This window comes from Cynoglossus semilaevis, chromosome 17 (assembly GCF_000523025.1).
Source record: "Cynoglossus semilaevis isolate Cse_v1.0 chromosome 17, Cse_v1.0, whole genome shotgun sequence".
NCBI classification, from domain to species: Eukaryota; Metazoa; Chordata; class Actinopteri; order Pleuronectiformes; family Cynoglossidae; genus Cynoglossus; species Cynoglossus semilaevis.
This window is the reverse complement of record NC_024323.1, coordinates 1,433,726-1,457,978: the sequence shown is the minus strand read 5'-3', so window position 1 is coordinate 1,457,978 and position 24,253 is coordinate 1,433,726. Positions and strand designations below refer to the sequence as shown.

At 40.1% G+C, this 24,253-nt stretch overlaps 1 protein-coding gene across 1 annotated transcript in view; it reads right to left on the bottom strand.

Moving 5' to 3' along the window:
* dock6 (dedicator of cytokinesis 6) overlaps positions 1-21,775 on the bottom strand; it is a 36,540-nt gene extending 14,765 nt beyond the window's left edge. Inside the window, 24 exon segments of the mRNA XM_017040641.2 lie at positions 1,331-1,432; positions 1,978-2,147; positions 2,249-2,413; positions 2,955-3,186; positions 3,951-4,037; positions 4,136-4,237; positions 4,363-4,501; positions 4,582-4,652; positions 5,760-5,877; positions 9,202-9,364; positions 9,449-9,542; positions 10,457-10,587; positions 10,873-11,029; positions 11,125-11,205; positions 12,272-12,421; positions 12,686-12,752; positions 12,855-12,940; positions 13,352-13,413; positions 13,416-13,536; positions 14,373-14,499; positions 14,624-14,692; positions 15,585-15,763; positions 16,960-17,047; positions 21,567-21,775. Coding sequence (XP_016896130.1) covers positions 1,331-1,432; positions 1,978-2,147; positions 2,249-2,413; positions 2,955-3,186; positions 3,951-4,037; positions 4,136-4,237; positions 4,363-4,501; positions 4,582-4,652; positions 5,760-5,877; positions 9,202-9,364; positions 9,449-9,542; positions 10,457-10,587; positions 10,873-11,029; positions 11,125-11,205; positions 12,272-12,421; positions 12,686-12,752; positions 12,855-12,940; positions 13,352-13,413; positions 13,416-13,536; positions 14,373-14,499; positions 14,624-14,692; positions 15,585-15,763; positions 16,960-17,047; positions 21,567-21,616 — 2,811 coding nt within the window. The 5' untranslated portion in view covers positions 21,617-21,775.
* Positions 21,776-24,253: the final 2,478 nt, after the last annotated feature.

Here is a 24,253-nt window from a genome sequence, read left to right as displayed (position 1 = left end):
CGTGCAAGATGAAGATAAAAATGACCATCAAGGTTCTTATCATAGAATGATGCAAAAGTCAGCCTCTGTAATGGGATACATGTGCATCAGTGGACCGTGGTCTAGGGCAGGGGGGTCAAACATATGGCCCATGGGCCAAAACCTGCCCGTTCGGGGGGTTCAATGCGGCCCGCTTGATGAATGTCGAAAGTAAAAAAATGCAAAAACACTGTCTGTTACTGACGTTTTAAAAATATTTGCAGGAAAACAAATGGGAAAAAATTGTACTTACTGTTACTTATAGGTGATTATGTTATTATTAATTATTATATGTTATGTTATTTAGCAGGAAAAAATTTAGACATCATCATTATCACCAGTTTAGGTCCGTCTCCAATTGAACATCTCAGCAGCATAATAGCAAGAGTGACTTCAGACGATTCAGAAGTTTAAGTTTTTCGAGGCGCAAAGAGCAAAAATTGAATTAAGAATCCTCAACTCTGAAAAAATGAGTGCAACCCCCAGCCCTCACTTCCTCGGTGTGCGTTACAGACACTTCTAAATTTGTTTACATTCAAAAAATTAATTTAAGGATAAAGGCAGAAACACTGTTGCCGTGTCTTTATGCCTGATTAATAAAAATGTAACAATTAAAATTGTACAAAATGTTGTGGTTTTGAATGCATTTTAGAAAAAAAACAAACAAACAAAAAAATAACGTTTGTGCAGCGGCATTTATAAGTTAACATTGTGGCTCATTATTAGGAAATAAAGTGAAAAGTGAAAATGTTAAAAATAAATGTCACCCGTTAATCACACAATTATCTGAGTGTTAGTGTAAGAATAAAAAAAATAATTACTGTTAATAACAGTGAAAGATGACTTCAATGACAATGAGAAGGGACAGACAGCAGGTTTTTACTACTGTTCTAACAGCAAATGCCAGTTTTACCTTCTTGGTAATTTGCCTTGGGAAAACTGAATACATGGTCACGTTGTCCAGAAAGGCAGAACTACGATTGCAGCTGCGGTCGTTTGCCTGACGTGGGGTGATGGTGAGGTGAACAACAACAACACACAGATGAGGACAAGTGAGGTGGAAAGGACGGATGGTTAGGGATGGTGGGGGGGGGAAACGTGTGATTCAATCGGAGCAGATTTGTGTAGTTGCGCGGCTGTGGGTGCATGACGTTAGGAGGACGGACACAGCTTGCTGTGATGCACAAACAGACGTAAAAGCGTGCACAGTGACGGCAGCGATGAGCGGGCGGTCGAGCCACGCTGAGAGAGATGGAGGTGACAAAGGTGAGGACGAGAGGAAGAAAGTTAAGGAAAAAAAGGGATTTTGCACCTGCTTGAGCTCACAACTGGAGTTGGGGTTCCGACGTAGCACAGATCTGGAGCCACCGGGGGCATAAGCGGAGTTTACCCAGGAGTGAGAGCGGTCAATGCCCTGCCATTAGCCACCAGAGGCCACACAGGAAAAAAACACAAACACACACACAAACCGGCAAGAGGCAGGGGCACTGTGAGTAAAGGGGAGGTAATTTCCACAGAGAAGATTATATGACAGAGAGGAAAAAAAAAAATAATACAAACAAAGAAAGTGAGACGTGAAGTGGGGAAAAAAGGGGAAGGCAGAAAGTACTGAATAAATCACACAGGACTGTAGCGGTAAGCAAAATCACATCTTGGACCTAAGCAGCAACCCTTGTGTGTCCATGTCGCTGTAAAATAAAAAAATGTATGTGTGTGTAATTTATGTGTGTGTGTGTGTGTGAAAAATGAAGACTGCATTTCTAAACATTGAGAAAGAACGAGAAAAATTAAGAAAGAAATACAACACACCAGAGATTGTACAAATGTGCAACAATAACATCACTATCACATCACTAGCTTATTAGACTTTTGAATGTCTATTTTTTTGTTGCTTTTTTAAGTTTACATGTTCAAGTAATAAATGCATCATTAAAAAAAAACGAAAAAAAAAAAACTCACTTTGCTTCCAATAATTCGCTGTACTTCCTCATCAGGAGAAACGGGAGTAGTGGCCAGGTCGGGGTTCGAATTGCTGATGCTTTTCGACCGTGATAAGTGCAGGCTGCTGGGACGAGCGGGGGCTCTGGTAAGTGTGGCGTACTGGATCGGCATCTCGTACTGCTGGGCTCCTGCTTACAGGGAAAAGACCAGCGTAAATTTACAGAAAACTGGGGGGGAAAAAAAAAAGGTCTGGGAAAATTTTTTTGTGCAGCCCAGTCTAATGACTGACCTGCAGGGGGCACCGTAGGCTCTGCGGTGGGGAGACGGAAACAGTAGTGGATGTAAGATGCCAGCAGGTTGTTGCGACCGTGCTGATCCTGGTTCCCCTCCAGGTTCTTGTGCATCTGGTTGACCAATAATGCCATAGCCTCGAAGGCACCTCGGCCCAGGTTCACTGCGTTGAAACATGAAAGGAGCATAAAAAGACAGATAAAAACAAGTGGAAATATGTACTGTTGTTCCAAAATGAACATCAAATAATAATGTTAGACAAAAATGTCATTTTTATTGCATTTTATTTAAGCGCCTGGCCACCAAGGCCCTGTCAGAGAGAATGTAATATTAAAAAAAATGAAAGAATAATATATCATTGCACCCAACAAGGTTAATTAGATATTTCAAATTAAAATCTCAAGAGCGAAACTACAGCCGTTGATGTATGTCAGAGAGAATGTAATATTAAAAAAATGAAAGAATTATATCTCACTGCACCCAACAATGTTAATTAGATATTTCAAATTAAAAATTATCTCAAGAGCGAAACTACAACCGTTGATGTCCACTCAAAGTCATTGGATCACAGCCGCTCTCACTATGGCTACTTCATTGTAATTACTACAAGGATAGTAATACAAATGTTGTTAGCCAAGTTAGCCTACTGAGTCAGTTCATTGCGGTATTTCCTTCAGTATTTTCGTACTTCCCCCAACACTCACCAATCTGACCACCAATGACAGGTGGGTAGACAATGAGCTGAATCAGCTTGTTGAGCAGCTGGTGTAAAAACCCGACGCAGGTATCCAGCAGCGCGTGTCTTAGTCCGGCAATGCTGGCCTTCAGCTCCGCTTCCATGTTAGCCTCGGTGATGATCACGTCCTTCAGGCGGAAAGGTAAAGAGTACTCCTCCAGAACGTAGACCAGCGTAAAGAACTTGTCCAGATGAGGATCCTAGGGTACAACGAATAAGTGAACAAGTAGCAGTTTCAAAATTATTCGGAGCCAACCGACAAGCTACACTACATCTAAGCTAACTACAGCCGATTTCAAATGGTCGTTGTGGACTAAGAGAAATCATATCATAGAGGGGGGGGAACTGTGGTAGTGTATTTTATGAGGGAGTCAGGAGTGGCAGAAAAGCATGTGAGGGTAGTGCAGGACAAGTGAAAACCACTGAAACAATATTTAGGTGTGCGGTCGGAGTGACTGATGGGTTTAAGGTAGCGGTGGGGTTACATCGAGGTCAAACTCTGAGGCCCTTTTTTTCTATTTACTATGGGACAAGTTGATAGGTGAGGTCAGACACGAGGCTCCCTGGACCGTGATGTTTGCAGACGACAGTGTCGACCGTGGCGAGTGTAGGGAGCAGGTGGAAGAAAACCTGGAAAGGTGGCGGTTTTGCCTCGGAGCAGAGAGGACTACAGGTCAGCAGGAGCAAAACAGAATACATGTTTGTAAATGAGAGTGAGGAGAGTTAAAAGATAAACCTGCAGAATAATGATTGTAAGGCTGGATGAGTTTGGATACCCAGGGTCAGAGTAATTTAAAGTCACAATAGAGAATGGATGGAGATTGTTGGTGTGAAAGTAGAGGAGGCGGTGGATATGGTTGGAGTTGGAGGCAGATGAGTCACCGTTAAGACTCCATAGGGGACCATGTGAAATAAAAGAACCATAATTATCGTTGTTCAGTTTGAAAAGCATACACTTGTGTACCTGTGTGTGAACGGAGGAGGATGCCGTCACCTCCACGTTAAACACTGCTTTGTGATTATCCACCCACTTCATGCCTGGCAGCTGAACCTGCGACGGAGAGCGTCATCCAAACCAATCAAAAAAAATTCCGTCATGTCACAAGCAGCAGGTGACGACAGCAAAATGGGAAATTCAAACACACTCACGTCGGGAGTGAGCACGGAGTAACTGGGAGGAGGCTTCTCCACAGAGACGGGCAGACTGAAGGAGCCCGTGCGCAGTCGCCCGTGCTGCATCAGAGGAATCCACTGAAGGAAGATGAAGAGAAACACAAAACCTTTAACCAATGCCAAGGACGACAGAGGAAGTGTTCCAACGTGGAAGGGTGTGGAATAATGTGTCAAACGCTGGTGGAGAGAAGGCGCACGCTCACAGTGTATCCCACAGGGCTCTCCAGAGGAGTGTTCTGTTTGGGCTGGCAGCTGATGTGGTAAAAGGTAAACAACAGATGGTGGTTGTCTGTCAAATTGGCAGGAATCTTCATCTTTATCTCCTCGTAAAACTCCGGAGACCTTGGAGGGAAGAGTTAAAGTCAAAGTTTATGGGAAGAAGCGATCGATCGTTTTTGCCCATTGAAATGAGCTCGTCTTACTTGTTGTGGTAGATGACAGGGGTGTACGCCTCGGTCATGAACTCAGCGCAGCTCGACTTTCCAAATATGACCTGGTCAAGATGACAGATTTACACAAACACACAACTGCATCATAACAATAACAGGCCAACTTGATTTCAGTCATCTACAAGAAAATCAGTACTTTTACTCAGTAATTTAGAAAACAAACCAGTCTTAAATTGATCCTGTTCACTTTTTATTTTTTTTCCAAAAAGCACTGATTACAAAAAACCCCCACCCCAGATCACAATTTACTTTGCAGGGATCGACTAAACAAATAATAGCGACATGGCTTGTTGTTAAATATTTCAAAAAGTTCAAGATACTTATATGTAACTACAGTTGTCAGTTGTCAAATCTCTCTGACAATGGTTCGAGTTGAGAGTACTATTTCATTTAGACCAGCGGTGTCAAACTCATTTCCACCAGGGGGCGACATCAGCAATACAGTTGCCCTTGAAGGGCCGGTTGTAAATGCAAGACTGTATAAATCAGGGGTGCCCAACCTCTGGTCCGTGGACCAGTAATGGTCCATAGGTGGGAAAAAAATTTAATTTTTAATAAATGCAAGACTATATAGATCAGGGGTGCCCAACCTCTGGTCCGTGGACCAGTAATGGTCCATAGATGGGGAAAAAAATGTACTTAATGTTTTACTAATTTACTTCATTCAAAGAAAATCCAGTCATATCTATTTACTTTCTTTATTTAATAAATAATCTGACAATATTTTAAAATAATAGGTCGTTCAGATTCTGATACAAACAGAATAGAGTCTAAAAGATGTTTTATTTTTGAAAATTGAATGATCCTGGTATAGCTGTAACTACTCCATAACAGACTAATACATGTTTTTCTGTTATTGATTATTGCAGTATTTATTCAAGCTACAAATATTGTTCATTGCTGTGTAATTATGTGTTATGTTTTTATTAGGTTAGAAATTCAAGCTACAAATATTGTTCATTGCTGTGTAATTATGTGTTATTATGTTTTTATTAGGTTAGAAAACTCTGCTGCATGGACTTTACTTAATGCTTTTTCAAGCTCGCGCGGGCCACACATAACAGCTCGGCGGACCGCATTTGGCCCCCGGGCCTTGAGTTTGACACGTGTGATTCAGACTCAAGAACATTGCAGTAGCGGGGGTGACTCACCGGCAAAGCCTGACTGGGGTCTTCTGCTGCCATGAACTGCACCTTCACCGCGATGTTTCTCACTGAACCCTGACGACTGCTGAAGTTCAGGGATTGTGGGTAAACATAAAGCACATTCCTGAAAGAAAGAAAAAAAAATGAATTAGAGAGTATATATTTTTTTCCCCCCTCTCATTTTCTGGTATTACCGTTTCCACAGCCGGAAAGTTCACAGGCTTCATTTGACTGGCATGGAACATAGCGAAGGACTTAGGCTTTGTGTTTGTCACAAAAGCACAGCGGGAATTTTCTTTTCATCAACCCGTGCAAAAGTTAAGCATCAGCTTCACAGGGGCAGCAAAACTCTCAGCACCGACCATAGTGTTTGGAGAGAAACTTCAAACATTTAAATCGTTATCTGCTCCACGCTTCACAAATGTCGCCATCTGTTTAGCCGACCGCGTGTTTTTCTGCGTAATCATGTCACATTCTGTTCTGTCGCTGAGTAGAAGAAGGAATTCTTCGGCGGTAGGGAGCGTGAAGGAAGGGGACAAAAATCGTCAAAACACTACTGAAGCACTACTAACAAAAACTCAATGTCTAGCTTTTCAAATTTTTGTATTTTCGGTGGTTCCATAGCGTAGCAGTTAGCGCGCATGCTTCAAAAGCGCAGAGCGTGTAGTCCTGGGTTCAATTCCCAGAGGAACAACGTACTGCCTGTTGCAACAGAGCTGTTGTTAACACAGGAATTGTGGGATATTAATAAAGTTGAAAGTATTAATATTAGGATCATGCCAAAGAAATAAAAGGTGCTGATAATCAAATTAGGATTTTATTAACGTCCTCGACCTATAGGGTTTCTGGGCTAATGTTTTAAGAACATGTGCACATGTATTAAGAAAGTCTTGTTTTAACATTCTTACATAGAGGGTTAAAACAAATCTTGCATGGAACTACAAATACTGTACTATATGCAGAAGACGGCTTTGTTTACATCCGTCAGTTGTACGCCATACAATTTGCTACATTTACTTTCCTTCATTTACATTGGGTTTTTCGGAACTTTCTGCCCTTCATTATGGCTCCCAATTGTTAGTCAGACTCTTCGGAGGTTTTTGTTATGTCCTAGATTATGATGTTAACACTGTGCTAGCGTAGGTGAGTGACTTATGTACAGTATGCGAGTTTCAACAAGTTATGTCGTGCGAGAGGACCGGAATTCCGAGGTAAGTCGATGGCCCCCATTAAATATCCTTTGACATTATTGTTAAAAATAAATTCAACTACGAACAATATTTCTAACAAAGCCATGAATCTTTTTTCTTAAAAAAAAAAAAAAAAAAAAAAAAAAAAAATATATAAATAAATATATATATATATACATACATATTAAATTTACTTCAATTGCTGTCATATTTATGTCACTTTTGTGACCTAAATTACAAAATGTGTTTCTTTGAGTTTAAACTTCAAGGCAAGGTCAGTGAGACTAAGGCCAGAGAGCTCAGCTGAGCTAATATTTTACCAGCTTTTGCATGCACACAAGCAATATAAGTCACTTTGACCAAACTGCAGATCGATCACTGAGGGGTGTTACCTGCTGATGCACACAGCTGCAATCATCATTTTAGATTAAGAGATTTTTTTTTCTCTCTTTCTCTCCACAAGGCTAAGTTGCGGCGAAATCCACGTGTGAGATCTTTCAACACACTAAGCGTTTGAAGATGACCTGGGGCCTGTGTTTGCTCTGTGTCGCTGCTTTGGGAACAGTTCACGCGGGTCGGCTTCCGAAGAGCGGCAAGGTGGAAGACGGGGCCGCGCCGCAGGAGGAAGTCAACGTGCTCATGTTTGGCGTAGTACAGTTCAGCGAATCCCTCAGCTATGTTTACCAAACAACTCAGGCGAAGCTCGCCAAAATCACCGAGGCCCTGAAGAGCCACGAGTGGACTCTGCAGGAACTGTTTAAGGAGACGGAGCAGGCTGCCGTGGAGGAAAAGCAGATGAAAGATGTGATAGGGTCGCTGCAGGTAGGACAACAAAAAAAAAACGGCGAAAAATGCAAACAATGATGTGAATCTTCATGTTTTCGTGTTGCTGCGGCTAAGAGAGAGATTGCCCGCAGATCAGAAGCCGCAACATGCATGGGCAGAGAAGACATTTAAAAATAGAAAAATATGAATTAAATCAAGTTTTGCACATTGCAACACCAGATAACGACGCAAATTCAATTTCTTGAAGCATCATGGTTAAATCAATGTCTGTGATAAGGTTGTGACATAGCTGCGTGTTGCAACGTTCCATCAGCCGCTGCCAGCTGCAGTGGGATCAGTGGTCTACGAAGGGGATAATCTTGGCAGATGTTCTTTTTTTTTTTGGCAGAGCCAGATGGCCAAGCAAAGACTTCAGACCATGAGGACTAAAGACCGGCTGGTCAGCATAGAGCAGGAAGAGGCGGAGCTGAAGACAAAAGTAAGGAGGCTGGAGACGTATCTGGGCAACGCCGCGCCCAGCGGGCTCAGAGATCTGCAGGTAACAGAAAGCTGACGTACGGGCTGACGAATTTCAACACATAGCGATAGCGCTTGCGATTTGAAGAAATTGGGTTACTTCCACGTGCTTCCTGCTTGCAGGAGCGAGCACGGGAACACTCGAAAATGTTGAAAGTCTTACAGCTTCTGACCCAGTTTCAGAAGGAGAACATCAAGACCCAGAACGAGCAGCTCGCCGTGCTGCAGAAAATGGTGAGGCTCTTGTTGAAAAAGCTCGATCAGATGTTCTTTTTATGTCGTTCTTTTTCTTCTTTTTTTTTTTTAAATATTACGTTCTTCTTTTTTTAGAGTCATGACACAGATTTATGATTCCACGCTGATGTCTTCAAGTCTGTGCAGCTCTTAAAAAAAAAAGGAGTTGGATCTGCCTTAATCTCACTGCACTCCCTACTATGTAAAAAACACACGTGTAATATATGACTGTATATTTCTGTAGGGTTCTGTTGTAGTTTATATGTTTTCCTATACGATGAAACACATTTTTCTGAGGTTTCGTACACACAGTTTGGTTCAGTGTGAGCATGTGACGGTCACGGTGACGACATTGAACTTTTTACACACATGCATGACCTGCAATAGCATCTATCTCTGAGCCAATCAGAGGCAGTTACACACATTGACACGGGGACAGTTACTCATGTGCTGAATTTTTGGGGGTATTTTTTTTTCCCCTCCTAACGTTCGCCTTTTATACAAAGTTATTAATTTATTAGAAGATTGTCTTTCAGCAAACAATGTCAAGGGTTATCAGCAACGCATTTTGACAACCCGTTAGCCTCTTTATTTAACACTGCCGACAGCGAGACAGACAGACAGACAGCCCGTGGCAGCGTGAGTGTTTGTTCTGTTGGTTAACGTGCAGTTTGCCTCCGTCTGTGTGTGCTCATGCTTGTGTGATGTGGGAAAACATTCACCTGTACACGGTGTGCGGAGTGTACACGTAGCGAGTGGGAAACTCCTGCACCTCCTTTGTGGGCCGGACGCGCAGGTCAGGATACGGTTTTATGTGGAGCAGCTCTGGTGACAGACAGTAATGAGGCTGTTCTGGAGCTGGAGAGATGTCAATCTTCAACTGGGCTGAGGATTAGAAAACACAGGACAAATCGTCACCCAACAGGAGCTACACAGGCGACTGCAGGATGAAGTGCGAGTCTCTCTCACCTGTGACGGGTCGCAGTCTCCGCAGAACAGACGACGGTCTGCGCATATCTGCTAAAAACTTGTAGAGGTCCTCGTCGCTTAGTCTGTCTCCCTCCTTTAGAAACGAGAGTCGGGAAGTAAACGAAAAAATGTACACAAATTAGATGTCAATGGAGACATTTTTGAATATTATTGAAATAAATTCTTATTTCTGAGAGGAAGCTTTGTATATAATACAAATTCTACCAATATAAAAAAATAGCAACAGCAATGCAAAACATTTAAAATAAAATGTCTCCTCGATGAATCCTATTCACGTGTCATGCCATTTTTTTAACTACTAATAATATTAAACAAGTTCATGTACATGCCAACTGCACTCTGAACTGTGTTGTATATTTCACTCTATTTGGAAGTAAATTTTATATATATATATTTTTTTTACATAATTTCTACATGGGATTGATTGATTGTCAATGACAGGAATCATGAGCGCAGTGTTACGGATTTTTTTTTTTTCAGCACAAACGGTGATTATTTGCACTGAAGACACCTCTGTGCATAAGGCCCTAATACCATGAAGATGTCTTTGAGTCAACTGCAGTGGTTTGAGCCACAGAGAAGACATATTTATATTACACCTGACACCTGACCTTTACAGTAGTTATAATGTAACTTCAAAGCTTTAGATGAAATGTTTCACGACGTCATGTGTCTATCTGTCTTTCTCCCTATGGAGCTGTTCCACTACATTCATTTAAGCTGCCTTGACTGTAACATGGAGCATGTTAATTCATCTATCACAGTGTTGGTTTTGAAGCTGACACCCTATAAATCACTGTGTGTTAATGTGTCAGTGTCAGGCGTGTTCATTGCCGCAAACAATTAAACATGATTAAAACCTTCATTTGGACAGACCTATAATTATACCAATTTTTCTGACAGGGTGTGACACCTTGAAAAAAAAAAAGTGTTAAATTGTGAGTTAGTCAATGACCCTAAAAATTAATGACCGAACCGGAGTCTGACCTGCTTGAAGAAGTTGGTGACGGTCAATGTTGCTGGTCGGAAAGAGGCGAAGTTGCACACGTCGTCACCGATGCTCATCCTTTCGAACCCTTTCTTTTTCTTCTCGTTCCATGTTCCGTGACTTTTTCGCTCTGGTAGTAAGACATCGTAACAGAGATAAAAGTAAGAAAAAAAAAATTATTTAAATTTTTTAAAATTATTAAAAAATGTTTTTTATATTTTAATTCAATAAAAATGTATTTTACATATAAATATATATATTTATATATATAAATAATATATAAATAATAGCACATGGTTAATCATGGTTAAAAGGAAAACCTTTTTATGTGTGATTGTATTTGAGCCTGAGGTATTTTTTTTACTTATTTCATGAATAGTCTATTGCTCGTGAGGGAATGTTCAGTCTGTCGTACCAGTGTCGGAATCTGGATCGGACCGCTCCAGACCTCCAACGCTGCTGACAATGTTGAGAAGATGAATCGCTGTCCAGGCGAAAGGCATCCTGAAGCGACCAAGGCGATTACAGGCCTGCTCTGCCTGCTGACGCAACTTGTCCAACTTCTCCTTGTGCTGGTGACATGTGCAGTGATAAGTGACATTCATAGCGCGAAATTCAACCAAAGGCTACCAGTCCTATGAAATGTTGCGCGTTCTGCCTTCATTACCTTGGAGGAATCGGACTCTTTCATCACCATGTAAGGTTCACAGCACTCTCCGATGTCTCCCTGCTGAAGCACTTTCTCGAGCTAAAATACAGAAACAATAAAAAAAACATTCAGATATTTTACAGTCGAGCTGTTGTACACTGTTGACAAAATTGTACATTTGTGTAATTATAAAATCTCCAGCCACAAAAATGTGTACATATGAGAACCCCCCTGGTAATACTGAATATGAATATATATATATAATATTGTATTGTTGTGATATTATATAGTGTATATATATATATATTTAGATATACATATATGTATTTGTATATATAGTATCTATATACTGTATGTATATATGTATATATATATATATACATATATACATACAGTATATAGATACTATATATACAAACACATCTATGTATATCTAAATATATATATATACACACATATATACATATATACATACATATATACACATATATACACACATATATATACAGACATACCTCCACATATATATATATACATTCACACACACACATTTACACATATGTAGATATATACAGTATATATGTATGTGCGTGGGTATATCTTCTGCTTGTATACCAATTATGCGCATTTTATCCACAACCTCAAATCTACTCCGACGTCTTCCTCTCCTCTTTCCTGGCAGCTCCATCTTCAAATCTATCTTCACATCTCCACCTCACCTCTCTGACTTTATCTCCAAACTGCTTCACCTTAACTGTCTCTCTGATCTGCTCATTCCTTATCCTGTCCATCCTGGTCACCCCTATTGAAAATCTCAACATCGATATCCCCAACTCAGCCTTTTGTGTGTTAGGCAGACCCGCTGTCTCTAAACCAGACATCATAGCAGGTCTCACTACCATCTTCAAAAACCTTCCTTTTCAACTGTGCTTCTATTCTTCTGGCATAAACCACCCCTTACACTCCACCCCCCGGCCCCCCGCTCCACTCTCCGTGTGAGTGTTTTCCAGAAACAGGTTCATTCAATGTCTCAGAGATTAGAGCAGATCTGAATGCAGAAAACTGGCCACGCCCAGTGCCAGCAACATGAACCTAAGAGGTCTGTGAGTGCGAACAAAGTTTAAATACAGGCAAAAGAAAAATGCCTGAAAGTAGACGTTGGTACCTTAATGACTAAGAAGATATCAGGGGAGGAATACGTGATGGAGAAAATGGCCGATCGGGCCAGCGTGGATATGGCGACGTGAGGCGTGTGCGGTTTGAGCAGCCCTTTCATCTGATCCGAGTTCAGGTCAAAGTAGAAATTCTCGGAGATCTGTTGGACAGAAAATTGGGATAAGCAGAAAGAGGAAGGAGTGGGAGCGGGCAGAGGAGGGGGAAATGATAATGGACACACAAGTTAATTCAGTTACGAGATTTAAAACCACTTAGACCTCTTTACTTTGATGGAGAGTCTTCGATTGGCTGAGCTGAGCCAAGCATTACGCGAGTGGTCTCGCGGACTGAAAGCCCCTTTTTTGCCCTTTGTCATTCAAGCAACTAAAGAAATAATGTGATTTATTCTTAGTTTCAAAAGTACCTTTTTCTTTTCCTTAACATCATAAAGGGCGAGCGTTCCGAAAATGGGCTCAATTTCTATTTCAAATCTGAAAGAATCCAAAAATATTAAGGCGTTTTTTGAGCAGAAAGTGCATACCAATGTTTCTTTTAATAATGCCAGCACTGGTTTTTTTTTTTTTGTCACTCACTTCAGTAAAAGGCACTTGACCATAATCCTCTGGCCACAATGTTCCTTAGGCACTTCAGGAACAGAACATCTCTCCACCGCCTCATCCTGAGAGAGAGAGAGAGAGAAAAAAAAAAAGGCCACAATGCACACACGCTCACCCACTATTTACACAGGATACCATGGCAACATAGGAAAGGAAGAAAGCAATTATGTGTTCAAATATAAGAAAGGCAGAGTGAGAGAGACCGAGTGCGGGGAAAAAAAAGGCAAACAGCTCTGAGCTACAGAGGCTGGACTTTCATAAGAGATAAAAGGACGGTTCATGAGAAATGATATCATGTTCCTGAGAACAGAAGTAAACAGTGTCTATCTAATCTAAACACGTAATATAACTTAAAAATACACACAATATATTTTACTGGAGCTTATTTAAAAGTGAAATCTAAAATGTAATTTTGAAAAAAAAAAAAAAGAAAAAACTTGAAGCACGACCGGTAGGGCCAGTTTACCACCGACCTCATCAGGGGCAGGGTACAGCCCCAGCAGGTCACAGTGGCGCCCCTGCTGGCGAGCCTCTGTGTGCGTTCGAGGACGTAGGGCAGGAGGGCGTCGGGGGAGGAGTTCTTTAGGTCGAAGATGCTCGAAGCCCAACTGCCGCGAGGCGTCTCTTCGAGGCTAACTGACTGTCGCTTGGCATCGTCCTTAAAACATGGTAGAGGGTCAGAGGTCATTATTGATGGAGTTACGTATGAACGCAGACCAGGAGAATAACATGTTGAGATGAAAAGGTCGTTCATCCCTTGTCATAATTAGAAAATAATTTCATTTATTTTTACCCAACTCCCTAGATTGCATTATCAACATATGTCAAACTTCCTGTTGCCTGGCTTTTTAATTGTCGTTTTTCTGACTTGCCTCTAGTTTATGTGACATTAAACAGATGTGATAACACTGAAGTTCAACCACGCTTCACAGACCATTTCTGACTAGGCTTTAATGAACAGATGTGGATGAACTAAAATGGCCAGATGGCCGTGGTTTAGACCGCTTATGTATTGAGATTCATCAGTGTCAGACTTATTTTTGGCCTGTCACTTCAAACCGCTACCTGCCCAATTTCTGTACATGCCTTGATTATTATAACTACATTACCCATTAGCTCCTTTTTTAATGTCTCCCCAAAAGACTTGTCTGGGACATTATGGGGAGTTTATAAATTCGAAGCCGGTTGCAGCTGGTTGCGGTTATGTTTGCTGGCACAGTCTTTAGTGTTGTTTTTCCCCTGAAAGGTCTGTCAACTTTAAGCAGCGATTGGTTCTATGTAGCAGCAATCAAGGGGAAGAAAATCTCTGAAGGCACAGAAGGAAACGACTGATGAGACTGGCCTGAAAATAAAAAACTGATTTAAGATGCTGATCAAAGTTGAAACCAAAAGAACGCGCGTGGCCATGGACTCCATCGCTATGTATTACTCATGTAGCCGGATGAAAGCTGACACTTAAAGACAATGAGGCCTTTGAAAATGATCACGGCCAACCTGCTCATCCTGGCTCTCTGAGGCAGTGACCTCATCCAGTTCAAAGGTCTGTTTGACCAATCCATGCTGCCTCTCCCTCTGTCGCTCTGAGCTGTGAGGGCTAAACGTGGTGCTGTAACGCTGGTACCTGCAGGGAAGCACAAAAAGACAGAGAGAAATAAATCATGTACCTGTCAGCCATGGGACGCACAGTTTAATGTAGATAAAAATACTCGGTCATTTCAGCTCTCACCAACAGCGACTCCACTTACTTTCTCTGGATGACGAGCCAGTCATCCGTATAGACTGCCAGGGCGTCTCTCACTCTGGGATCGAAGGAGCTGAAAAGACAATTTCAAAACACACGCGCACTCAGTGGTTGTTGCTAAAAATATTCGTCTCCCCGTTTTATCAATATTTATCCTTCGTGTTTAGTAGTGCCGAGCAGACAAAGTAAGGGTCTGGAGCCAGTTCTGTCTTCTCTGAACAATACTCCAAAAATAACAGAAGTACAGTTTTGAGAACAGAAACAAGCAAACGACTACAGGCGGGTTCTTTTTGATTGGTGAGGGAAAGCCTTTTTTCTGGCACGCAAAAAAATTCAAAAAACAGAGGAAATTTGGTTTGCAACGAATAAAGTGAAATATTCCACTGGAATTCACTACTTCAATACTAGCAGGACATTTTAGCATCAGTAATTATTGTCATCCAACTACAATTTCGACTACATTTTCATTGCGTTATCAACTTCCCAAAAATCCTAGGAGTCGTTTTCAGGTCACTCTGGATTTCTTTTGAGAAAATTCCTTAAAACTGACAATTCTTTTTTTTTTTGTTTAGTGGCAGAAAAATCCTTTAGATTCCATTCAGAGATAAAAGTTGATTATGGTTTGAGGTTTTGAAAAGTGGAAATAAAGCACATTTTTCTAAACAATCAGGAATGCTGCAGAAAGATAGTTCCTGTATTCTCCCTGAATCTCCGAATCTGGAATTCTTTTTAGTCCATTCCGTGAATGTATAATAATCAAAAATGTGCCTTTGGTATTTTTTGTGCAAAAAGATAAATTCTGTTATTTCTTTTTACTTGTGTGGTTTTTTTTTTATGACATTCTGTAACAATCTTTTTCTCCAGTTCCTGAAAGAAGACACTGACGGATGTCTTCGTGTATGCAGGTCTACGAATGTGTTACAATGTGGAACCACTGTGTGTGGGTCTTCGACAGCTGTCCTTACTCGTCTTCCTCAGGCAGCGGAGGCTCCAGTGTCGTGCACTCTTTGTCCAGGTGGAGGAGCTCTAAGTCATCCTGGGGGAACTCCATCAGCTGTCTGAGTGGACCTGGCTCCACCCCCAGAGCGTGGTTGCTCACATACTCCTCAAAGTCCACAGGCTCCACCACCTCTGTTAAAGGCAGCTGTCAATCGAGAATGAAAAACAATATACAAGTTCATATCAATCAGATTTTTTTAAAAAAAAAAGGGGTTTTGGGATAAAACTGAAGGAGTTCTTTAAGGCTGAAGGTAGTCAGGACACGTAGTGTATGTGACAGAAGCTACTCCAGTTGGTATCGGACATGAAACAGTTACATTGAGACATCAATGGAGCAAACCGTATTGTTTGCAGGAAGAACTTCAAGATTATTGTTCGCTGTAAAATTAGTTCTGCTGCCTTAGAATTGATTGATTAAAAAACATTTGATATATAATGATTTGATTAGAAGATCATTAGAAGATTAGATAGATGATAGATGGACAGATAGACGGTTAGATGGACAGATAGGATGATAGATGGATGGATGGATGTATGTATGTATAGATAAACAGATACACACATTCATAAACATACAAACAAACACACAAAACAGTCAGTCTGTCCATATATGTACGTAAAAGTCTATATATTATATATTAGGAGTGGATTCATTTGATGTGACACAAAACAAATTTTTAAAGTATAACGTTATTCAAAGTTATTCAAATCGCGCTATTAGCGTGCAATTACACTATATTAAACATCATAAAAAGTAATCTGTCCTGTGTACATATTCAGATTTGAATAAATATGTAGCAGTCCTAACAACTACGGCTTATATTTCCGTGAGGCTGCACAGGCTGAGAGCACACAATCCATTAGTTAACATGGAGCTACTTATGTTACCGTCTAAATTTAAGGTCTAAAAATATCAAAAAAAAATACATGAAATTTTGCAGATTCTATAAGGTCTGCCTGCTCCCACTATCTTAAAGATCGAAACTAAAGTCAGGGACTCGGCGCTCATGAAATCAAAAGTGCATTGGTAAACATCTACGCTGAAGTACAGCGCCCACAGAAAATGTCCACAATGCAGCATTTTAATACAGTTGTATGCCATTGTGCTCCTTGGTCAGCAGCCATGCAGATACCTAAGCTGATGGCCAAACACCACGTAGGCATAAACAGGTTTCTCATGTTTCCAGTCCAACTCCCTTTCAGCCTGCAGTGCCGTCAGTGCTGATTTCAACCACAGTCAGCTGCAGTATTTGTGTCTAAACAAACCGAACTCACATCACATGTACATCCATTATTATTACACGTGGACTACTTTGGCAGGTCAATCACAAGGTGACTCACAGGATGGTGGGAGCCGCCTCGTTTCTTGGAGAGTTGAGGAGAGCCATAATCTCTGGACACTTGTTTTCTGACATCTGCAGCAAAAGTTCTACGAAACGGAAGAAAATAAGAAGACAAGTCAGATATGGAACAAAACAGGAAGTGGTCCAGGACGTGACAAAGACTGACAACAACAAAAAAAAATGCATGTAAAGTGGTTGGATTAGAGTTAAGTCCATAGGTCATTTCGTACCGGGTCGCAGTTGGACACAAAAATGTGTCAAAGAAAATCCAGAAAATGCACCATATCGATTTACTTTTCTTTATTTAAAGATAGTGCGGCAATATTTTTAAAATAATAGGTCATTCAGGCTCTGATACATACAGAACAGAGTCTAGTAGATGTTTTATTTAGAAAATTTAATTTTTTACCAAATTTAATGAATTTAATTGAAAATTGCCAAATGCAAGTCCAGGCTCTTAACTTTATCGAGTAACTTTGCTCCGTAGGAAAGGAAGTTCCTAATTTTGATTTTTTTTTTATGTATAATGTTGTCAGCAATAAATAAATATTGTGAAATATGATCTCGCATAGAGAAAAATGAACAATGTGGGCGGCGGTATGCATGAATAATCACTGTATCGTTCTGTCCTAAAAAAGTCCAGGGCTGTCAAAATTACCAGTTGATCGATTTGTTAAGACTGATCTGGCTTCTGAAACACCCTAACGCATGGGCAGAACTCCTCACGCCGCGTATCCAACGATTCCACCGTCCATCCACTTATCGCTGCTCTAACCCTCTATCACAGTCAATACAAACGTGATTATTGGTGTGCACTGCAGGAGATGAAAGTACAATGTAAACGGCCGCAGTGTGTTTGCGTGCGGACACTTCATCTTCCACTCAGGGTCTCGGCTTGTTTCAGACCAGCATCGCACAACTGACCGGTTGACCGACACGATATAGGCCAATTGGGCTTCACTGAAGTTTTGACAGCCGCCGTGAAGACGCAGTTTTGACTAAAATCCACCAACTCTATGAAGGGAAATTTTTTTGTTGAAGAAATGTCGAAGAATGAAGAATGATTAATCATGATTAGTCATGACTGACCAAGAGCAGTGCTAACCTGTGATTCATCATATTTTCCCATCTACACATCGGACACATTTCGCCGATACAAACGTTGAGCACTGCAGACACACACACTCCTGCTCACAGCTAAAATCACTTCTAAAAAAACACAAGGTCAAATTTAAATATTTAAATCAATGTAAGATTTGAATAAACAAAAACCTGTTTCTGACATTCACGCTCTTTTTTTTTTTCTTTTAATTTGTTGCAAAAGTTACTACAGAAGCGAGACTCCAGGTACCTTTCCACGGGTGAAGTAGAAGAACTAATAACCAGGGAAATATTTAGCCCCCGTTAAGCCAAGAACTTACTAGAGAACGTAGGAAATATTGACCTGGCTTTGGCAGCACAGAGCCTCCAGAACGAACAAGGAACAAACCCCATTCGATTGTTTTGTAAGACGAATCTCAACACACAAAAACACAGAGCCTTGACAGACTGGAGAACGGAGATCCCCTGGCATAACACACACAGGAATTATTATTTCCTTTTTTTTAAATGTTTTGTGGCTATAAATAGTCATTCCTGGGAAGGCGTTCAAAAGGTCTTTCCGTGTCATGCCATATCGGTGACAGTTTGTCACATGTTGAGGTATCAGTTGTTTCAATATGAAAAAAAAAAAGCACCTTATACGTGTGATGGTGAACACGAACTATTGCTTAAAGATTCATTTGTCTAACCTCTATGTTTTATGCAGCCAGTTTTTTTTTCCAATGACCAAATTCTCGTTCTTATAACATTTTGGAAATATGGCTGAAGGCAAGCAGCTGTGCTGAATAGAGACCCGAGCTGCTTCTTCACAACAGATGAGAAGTTGGCTGGGTGGATTAAGCAAAGAGCCAGAAAATTGTCAGATGACTTCATGAGAGACAACGCACGGAAGAGACACCAGGCAGCTGCTCTTTTTCAACCAAATATTAGTCTTTTTTTTCTTCTTTTTTTTTCATAAGCGCAGTGGTAAAGTCTTTAACATCTCAGATTTATGAGACAAAACTACCAGTAGTTCTGTTGACTTTCTCTCCAGAATGACACAAGAGCTTTGGAGTTCTCGTGGACGTCAACCGTTTTCTTGGTAGATACCAATTTGCAGACTGTAACGGAAACAGTGTGGCGCAGCTGTAAATGCACACACACCTCCATTCAAAAGAGGAAAACGGAAAGCTGTCGACAGCCGGAGGAATCGTTTTAAATCCCCTTCCTTCCCACCCTTTCCTGAGTGTGGCTGTTAACAATGGCCTGTGACCAACCAAGCAGTTAGGAGTGAAAGAAACTGGAGAATGCATTCTCAGAGAGTCTGGTCGAACAGGCGTTAATAAAGTTGGTAATGAAGCAATCTGGTTTTCAACAAATGGAACAAAACCTACATGGTGAAATGACAGTGTTTTTGCAGTTTTACCGAGATAAAAAAACAACTGTCATTGAGAGGTCAGGAATAGGTTTGTTTTCTTATCAGGATTCTGAAGTTAAACATTCAGCATATTGTTTTGTTATCAGTGTTAAATCAGACCAAATCTTTCTGGTTATGTGGCAACAGTTGGAGATATTTTGTCCCTTTGAACCGAAGAGGAGCCGTTTCTGCCATTTTCAGTTTCGGACTATACCAAACCACTTCACCATTGCACTCACTTCTGCACTTTCGTTTCGGCAGATTGAGTTCTGAGTGAATATAAATAAGGGCCACTTCTCCCTAAAGACAAGCAGAAAAGCAAAACAAAAAACAACTTGTTATATAAGTGTGGCGTGAAGAAGTTACGCTTGACGAGCTCAAATATTTACAGTGTGATGTTCGGCGAAGCTAAAGTCAGCGCAGAAAACATAAAGTCGAACTGAAATATGTAAACGGTGAGATTTAAACAAACAAAATCAGAATACGGCACACATTCACATTTCTCGCAACGGTTACTTTTTCTGCACGCTGCGTGAGCTCACGTTGACAAAAATGACACTTCGAGGAATGTGGTTGTGATTTATTCTGCATTATATGAAAAAAAAAAAAAGAAAAAAGTGAGACATCAAGTCCTGTTTCCGGGTAAAGGAAAAACCGGTTTCCAACATGTGGAAACAGGCTACAGTTGAATGTACTGGCAGGCTGACACACCAGCAGTAAACAACACGAATGTATGTTTGAATTATTTTTCAAAAAATAATAGTACTTTTATATATTTTAAGAGTTAAATAGAGACTTAATTTTGACTAAATCAATATCTATTACTATTACTGACATAATTGTAACTTGACTTGTGACTTTGGTGGCACTTAATAAACCACAATGCAAGATAACTAGTTACCATTTCGCTATGTTAAAACAGCAATGTCTTACATTTTGAGAAATCACTACCAGGTATTGAGCTAGTATTTATTAAGAATTAATCTTTGGGTTTGATTGCACACATTGCTCTCCTACATTGCCTCTGCGCCACTGAGCAAGACACTTAGTCTTGGTTGCACCTAGAGGCAACTCCCACAAACGTTAAATGTCAAATCTGTCACTCTCATAAAAAGAGTGAGAACAGCTTTGTTTTCCCCCTTTTTTTTTTTTTTTTTTTTGGTAATGGACATTTGTGAATTAAATAAATGGATGGCGGAAAAATGTTAACGATTGTATGCAATGATTCTCCTGTACAGTAAGTCAGGTAGGTAATTGCACATGCTATTCACATATATGTTTGTAATATCACCTGTCATGTTTTATTGTCTATTTCCCTTCTATACCACTACAGAAATTTGTATCAGTACTAGTTTACTTTTCCATCGTGGGACCTGTTTTCTTTTTTTTTTTTTTTTTTTAAAGAACCTACTACACCTGTCCATGCAGTGAGTTGTCAGTACTGCAACTATTAAGTAGTCTGCGCAAAGTTCCTTTAAGCACAAGGTCCACCCTTAAAAAGTACCCTTCACTGTATTTAGACTGGTTGGAAATACAAGTTGTTTTTGAAAACTATAAACACTTTTTTTTTTTTACAAATTAATTCATGTTCAAGTGATTTGTAAGTTCATATTTGGTACAAAATCTAGAGAGATATGTCTACAAATGCTTTACCGCCAGGGTTTCCTTTAGCAGTGAGAGCGCTGAATCCATTTCTATTATCCAGAGACACACACACACAAAAATTAACCTGACCAATTTATCATGACATCCCTGCAGACATTTAAGCCACTGAATTACGTTCAACGTGTTGTATGAGTTTAACATAGCCGTAATCCCGTCTATCGTTCCGTGTCATGATTCCATTAGCACAACGATACGCAACTCACTCCACAAAGTATCTAAATATTAATGACAGTGCTCTCGGTGCAACAAAGGAGACACATAAACAGGATACTACACTCTTTAAAATGTCTCAAGTCGAGGATATGAAACGCTTTTTTTCACTTCCCCTCTTTTTTTTTTGTCTTTTAAATTGGTTTATACCAAGTAGTTTTGAGGTAAAGGAGTCCTAGCTTTGTTGCTACGTACATGTATACACAACACTACAACTTCGCTTTCATACTTACCGATTAATTTTATGAGCAAACGCCCTTCTTTCGCTGGCGGTAGATGTCATTTCTTGTCCCCATCTAAAGAAAAAAAAACTCTTTGTTTTTTTTTTTTTTCTTTAAAAAGTACGTCGCTTTCGAGCTGCCTCCTCTTCCGCGGACCCTGTTGTACCTTCCTCCAGTGTCTGCGTTCGCGGACAAACGCAGAAAGCTTCCTTCTCCACGCCGGTGCCGGGCTCGGATCCCAGCTGCTTGGATCCCCCTAGCGGCCGGGAGAGGAACGTACATCCAGGAAGTGAAGTAGAGTGGAAAAGATCCGAGGAGAAGTCAAGGCGCGAGTGCTGTGGCTCTCGTATTTTCAAATTAAAATAGATATTATTGTCTATTAATACATTTTTTAAAAAATGTAGTTAGTTGTTTTTATTTAAATACATTTTTGTTTGACAATCCTGAGGTGCATTTCCACCAAAAAAGTGGAATTTGAACATGTTTTTATGTGACCTGTAAGAACTTACCAATTACAAATAAGTGCAACTTCTTAAACTTCCTTTTATGGCCCTTCAAAAGGGTAGGAAGCATCTATTGCAGTTTATGGTTACAGTGTGAGGCTCTGTGGGAGCCCAAAGTGACCGAAGTTAACATTATTCTCAACTATTGTATATATAAAAGCAGAACAATTTTCAAAAAAAAAAAAAAATTAAATTTTATTCACTCTATCCCAGTGGTTCTCCAACTTTTTCTACTCTGTACCACCTGAGAAAACTGTTTATAAATGTTTATAAAGATGTTTAATGTTAAATGTTGTATTCATTGTGCCATGGTATGTTTCAGATTTATTCAATTGAAAATGGAAATATGAAAACATGAATTTTCCCCACGTACCACTGGAGAGCGCTCACGTACCACTGGTGGTACGCGTACCACAGTTTGAGAACTGCACTGCTCTATCTTAGTTTGTAAACAGCAATCCCGCAAGAGCAGAAAAAAAAAAAGACACCAGATGTGGAAGACGTGCTGTCTTAATTTTTATTAACTAATTTATTACTAACTAATTTGTTTTGTCAAACCTACAGCATTCCTAACCTTGAGTTATTTACCTATTATTTTCTAACATTAACTTCAATAGCTTTTTTAATAGCTTGTTTATTTAACTGTTGACTTTATTATTAGTTAATATCCTTTTTTTTCTTTTATATAATTATAGCTATTAAAGTTTAACAATTTTCTATCAGTTAAGTTTTGTGAAGCCGATTACATTTTTATATTAGCTGATTTACAGTTTCATTAGCAATGTCTTTGTAAGAACTGTTACTTCACTGTCAAACAACATCCCTTTTTGTTTTTGATTAAACTAAATTCTGAAGCACCTAGTCATAAACAGTGGTTGGCTGAATAATAATAATAATAATAATAATAATAATAATAATAATAATAATAATAATAATAATAATAATAATAATAATAATAATAATAAAAGCACTGTAGCAGAATTCAGGGAAAGTGCAACTTTGCATCATGCGTCTGTAGACACCTGCTCCTGTCGCAATGACTCTAAACCGGCAGGTGGTGCTATATCCCGCAGTTAGAAAAAAGAGAAATGCAGCCATTGGCCCTTCACTGATTGTTTAGGTTTTTCATCTTTACATTTGAGCTTCTAGCAGGAAACAAGAAGAAGCTGAGTATTAGCCGACTATTCACCAGTCAGTGGACAACAAACTGTACAATAAGTCACCATTTAAGTACCTGCAACAAACAAATCCAAACCACCGAGGCTGTGTTGTTGGAAGATAACCGGTTTAAGAAAGTCCTTTTTATATGAATAAGTAACACCGTGGCGCCCGAATCTCGCACTTTGTTTACATTCATACCATAAACGTATTGTGTCTGGAATCCAGGAAATGAAAAGCTATTCATTTAGGCTTAAACAGAGAAGATCTCCCCGCTCTCCCACCCCCCCCCCCCCCCCCCTCCTTTTTCTCCACACAGCTGACAGTCGCCCTATTCAGCACCCTGGATAGCTGCTGCTGCTGCTGCAGGTACCCTGGCGTCCTTGTAGAGATGGATGGGACGGATCATGGAGTAAAAATGGAAAACGGGCTTTAGAGAGAGAGAGAGAGAGAGAGAGAGAGGAAGAGTCAGAGGAAGATGATATCCAAGGTTTGTCTCTCAAGGATACGTGATGTTTATAAAGCTGGCATCAGACAAGGGTCAGAATCACACAAATGACACGGTTAATGCAAAAAAAAAAAAAAAAAAAAAAAAAAAAAAAAAATCTCACACTATTTTCCTCTCCCTTGTAAAACAGACAACATTAAACCATCACTGCCAAAAAAACTGTTTGTTTTTTTTTTTTTCTTCTTCTCTGCTGCTTCAAGACACCGCAAATTCAGTATATTATTTACACCGCAGTGTTTTCCATAACCATTTGTAAAAAAAAAAAAAAAAATCTGGCTCCGCTGCCCCACAAATAAATCGCAGATATTCCCATTCTAATTGCACGCCACAAACACTTTAATGTTATTCCGGCATGCCTGTGTGACATTGCGGTGTCCTTGCAGAACAGCCGGCCCACGTTACACCACCACAAACACACTCTGAGCTCGAGCCTGCTGTGACGCTCTCCTTTTGTCCACGCGTTTCTTCCTTCCTTCTTTTTTTTTTTTTTTTTTTTTTTTTTTTTTTTCTTTTTTTTTTTTTTTTTTGCG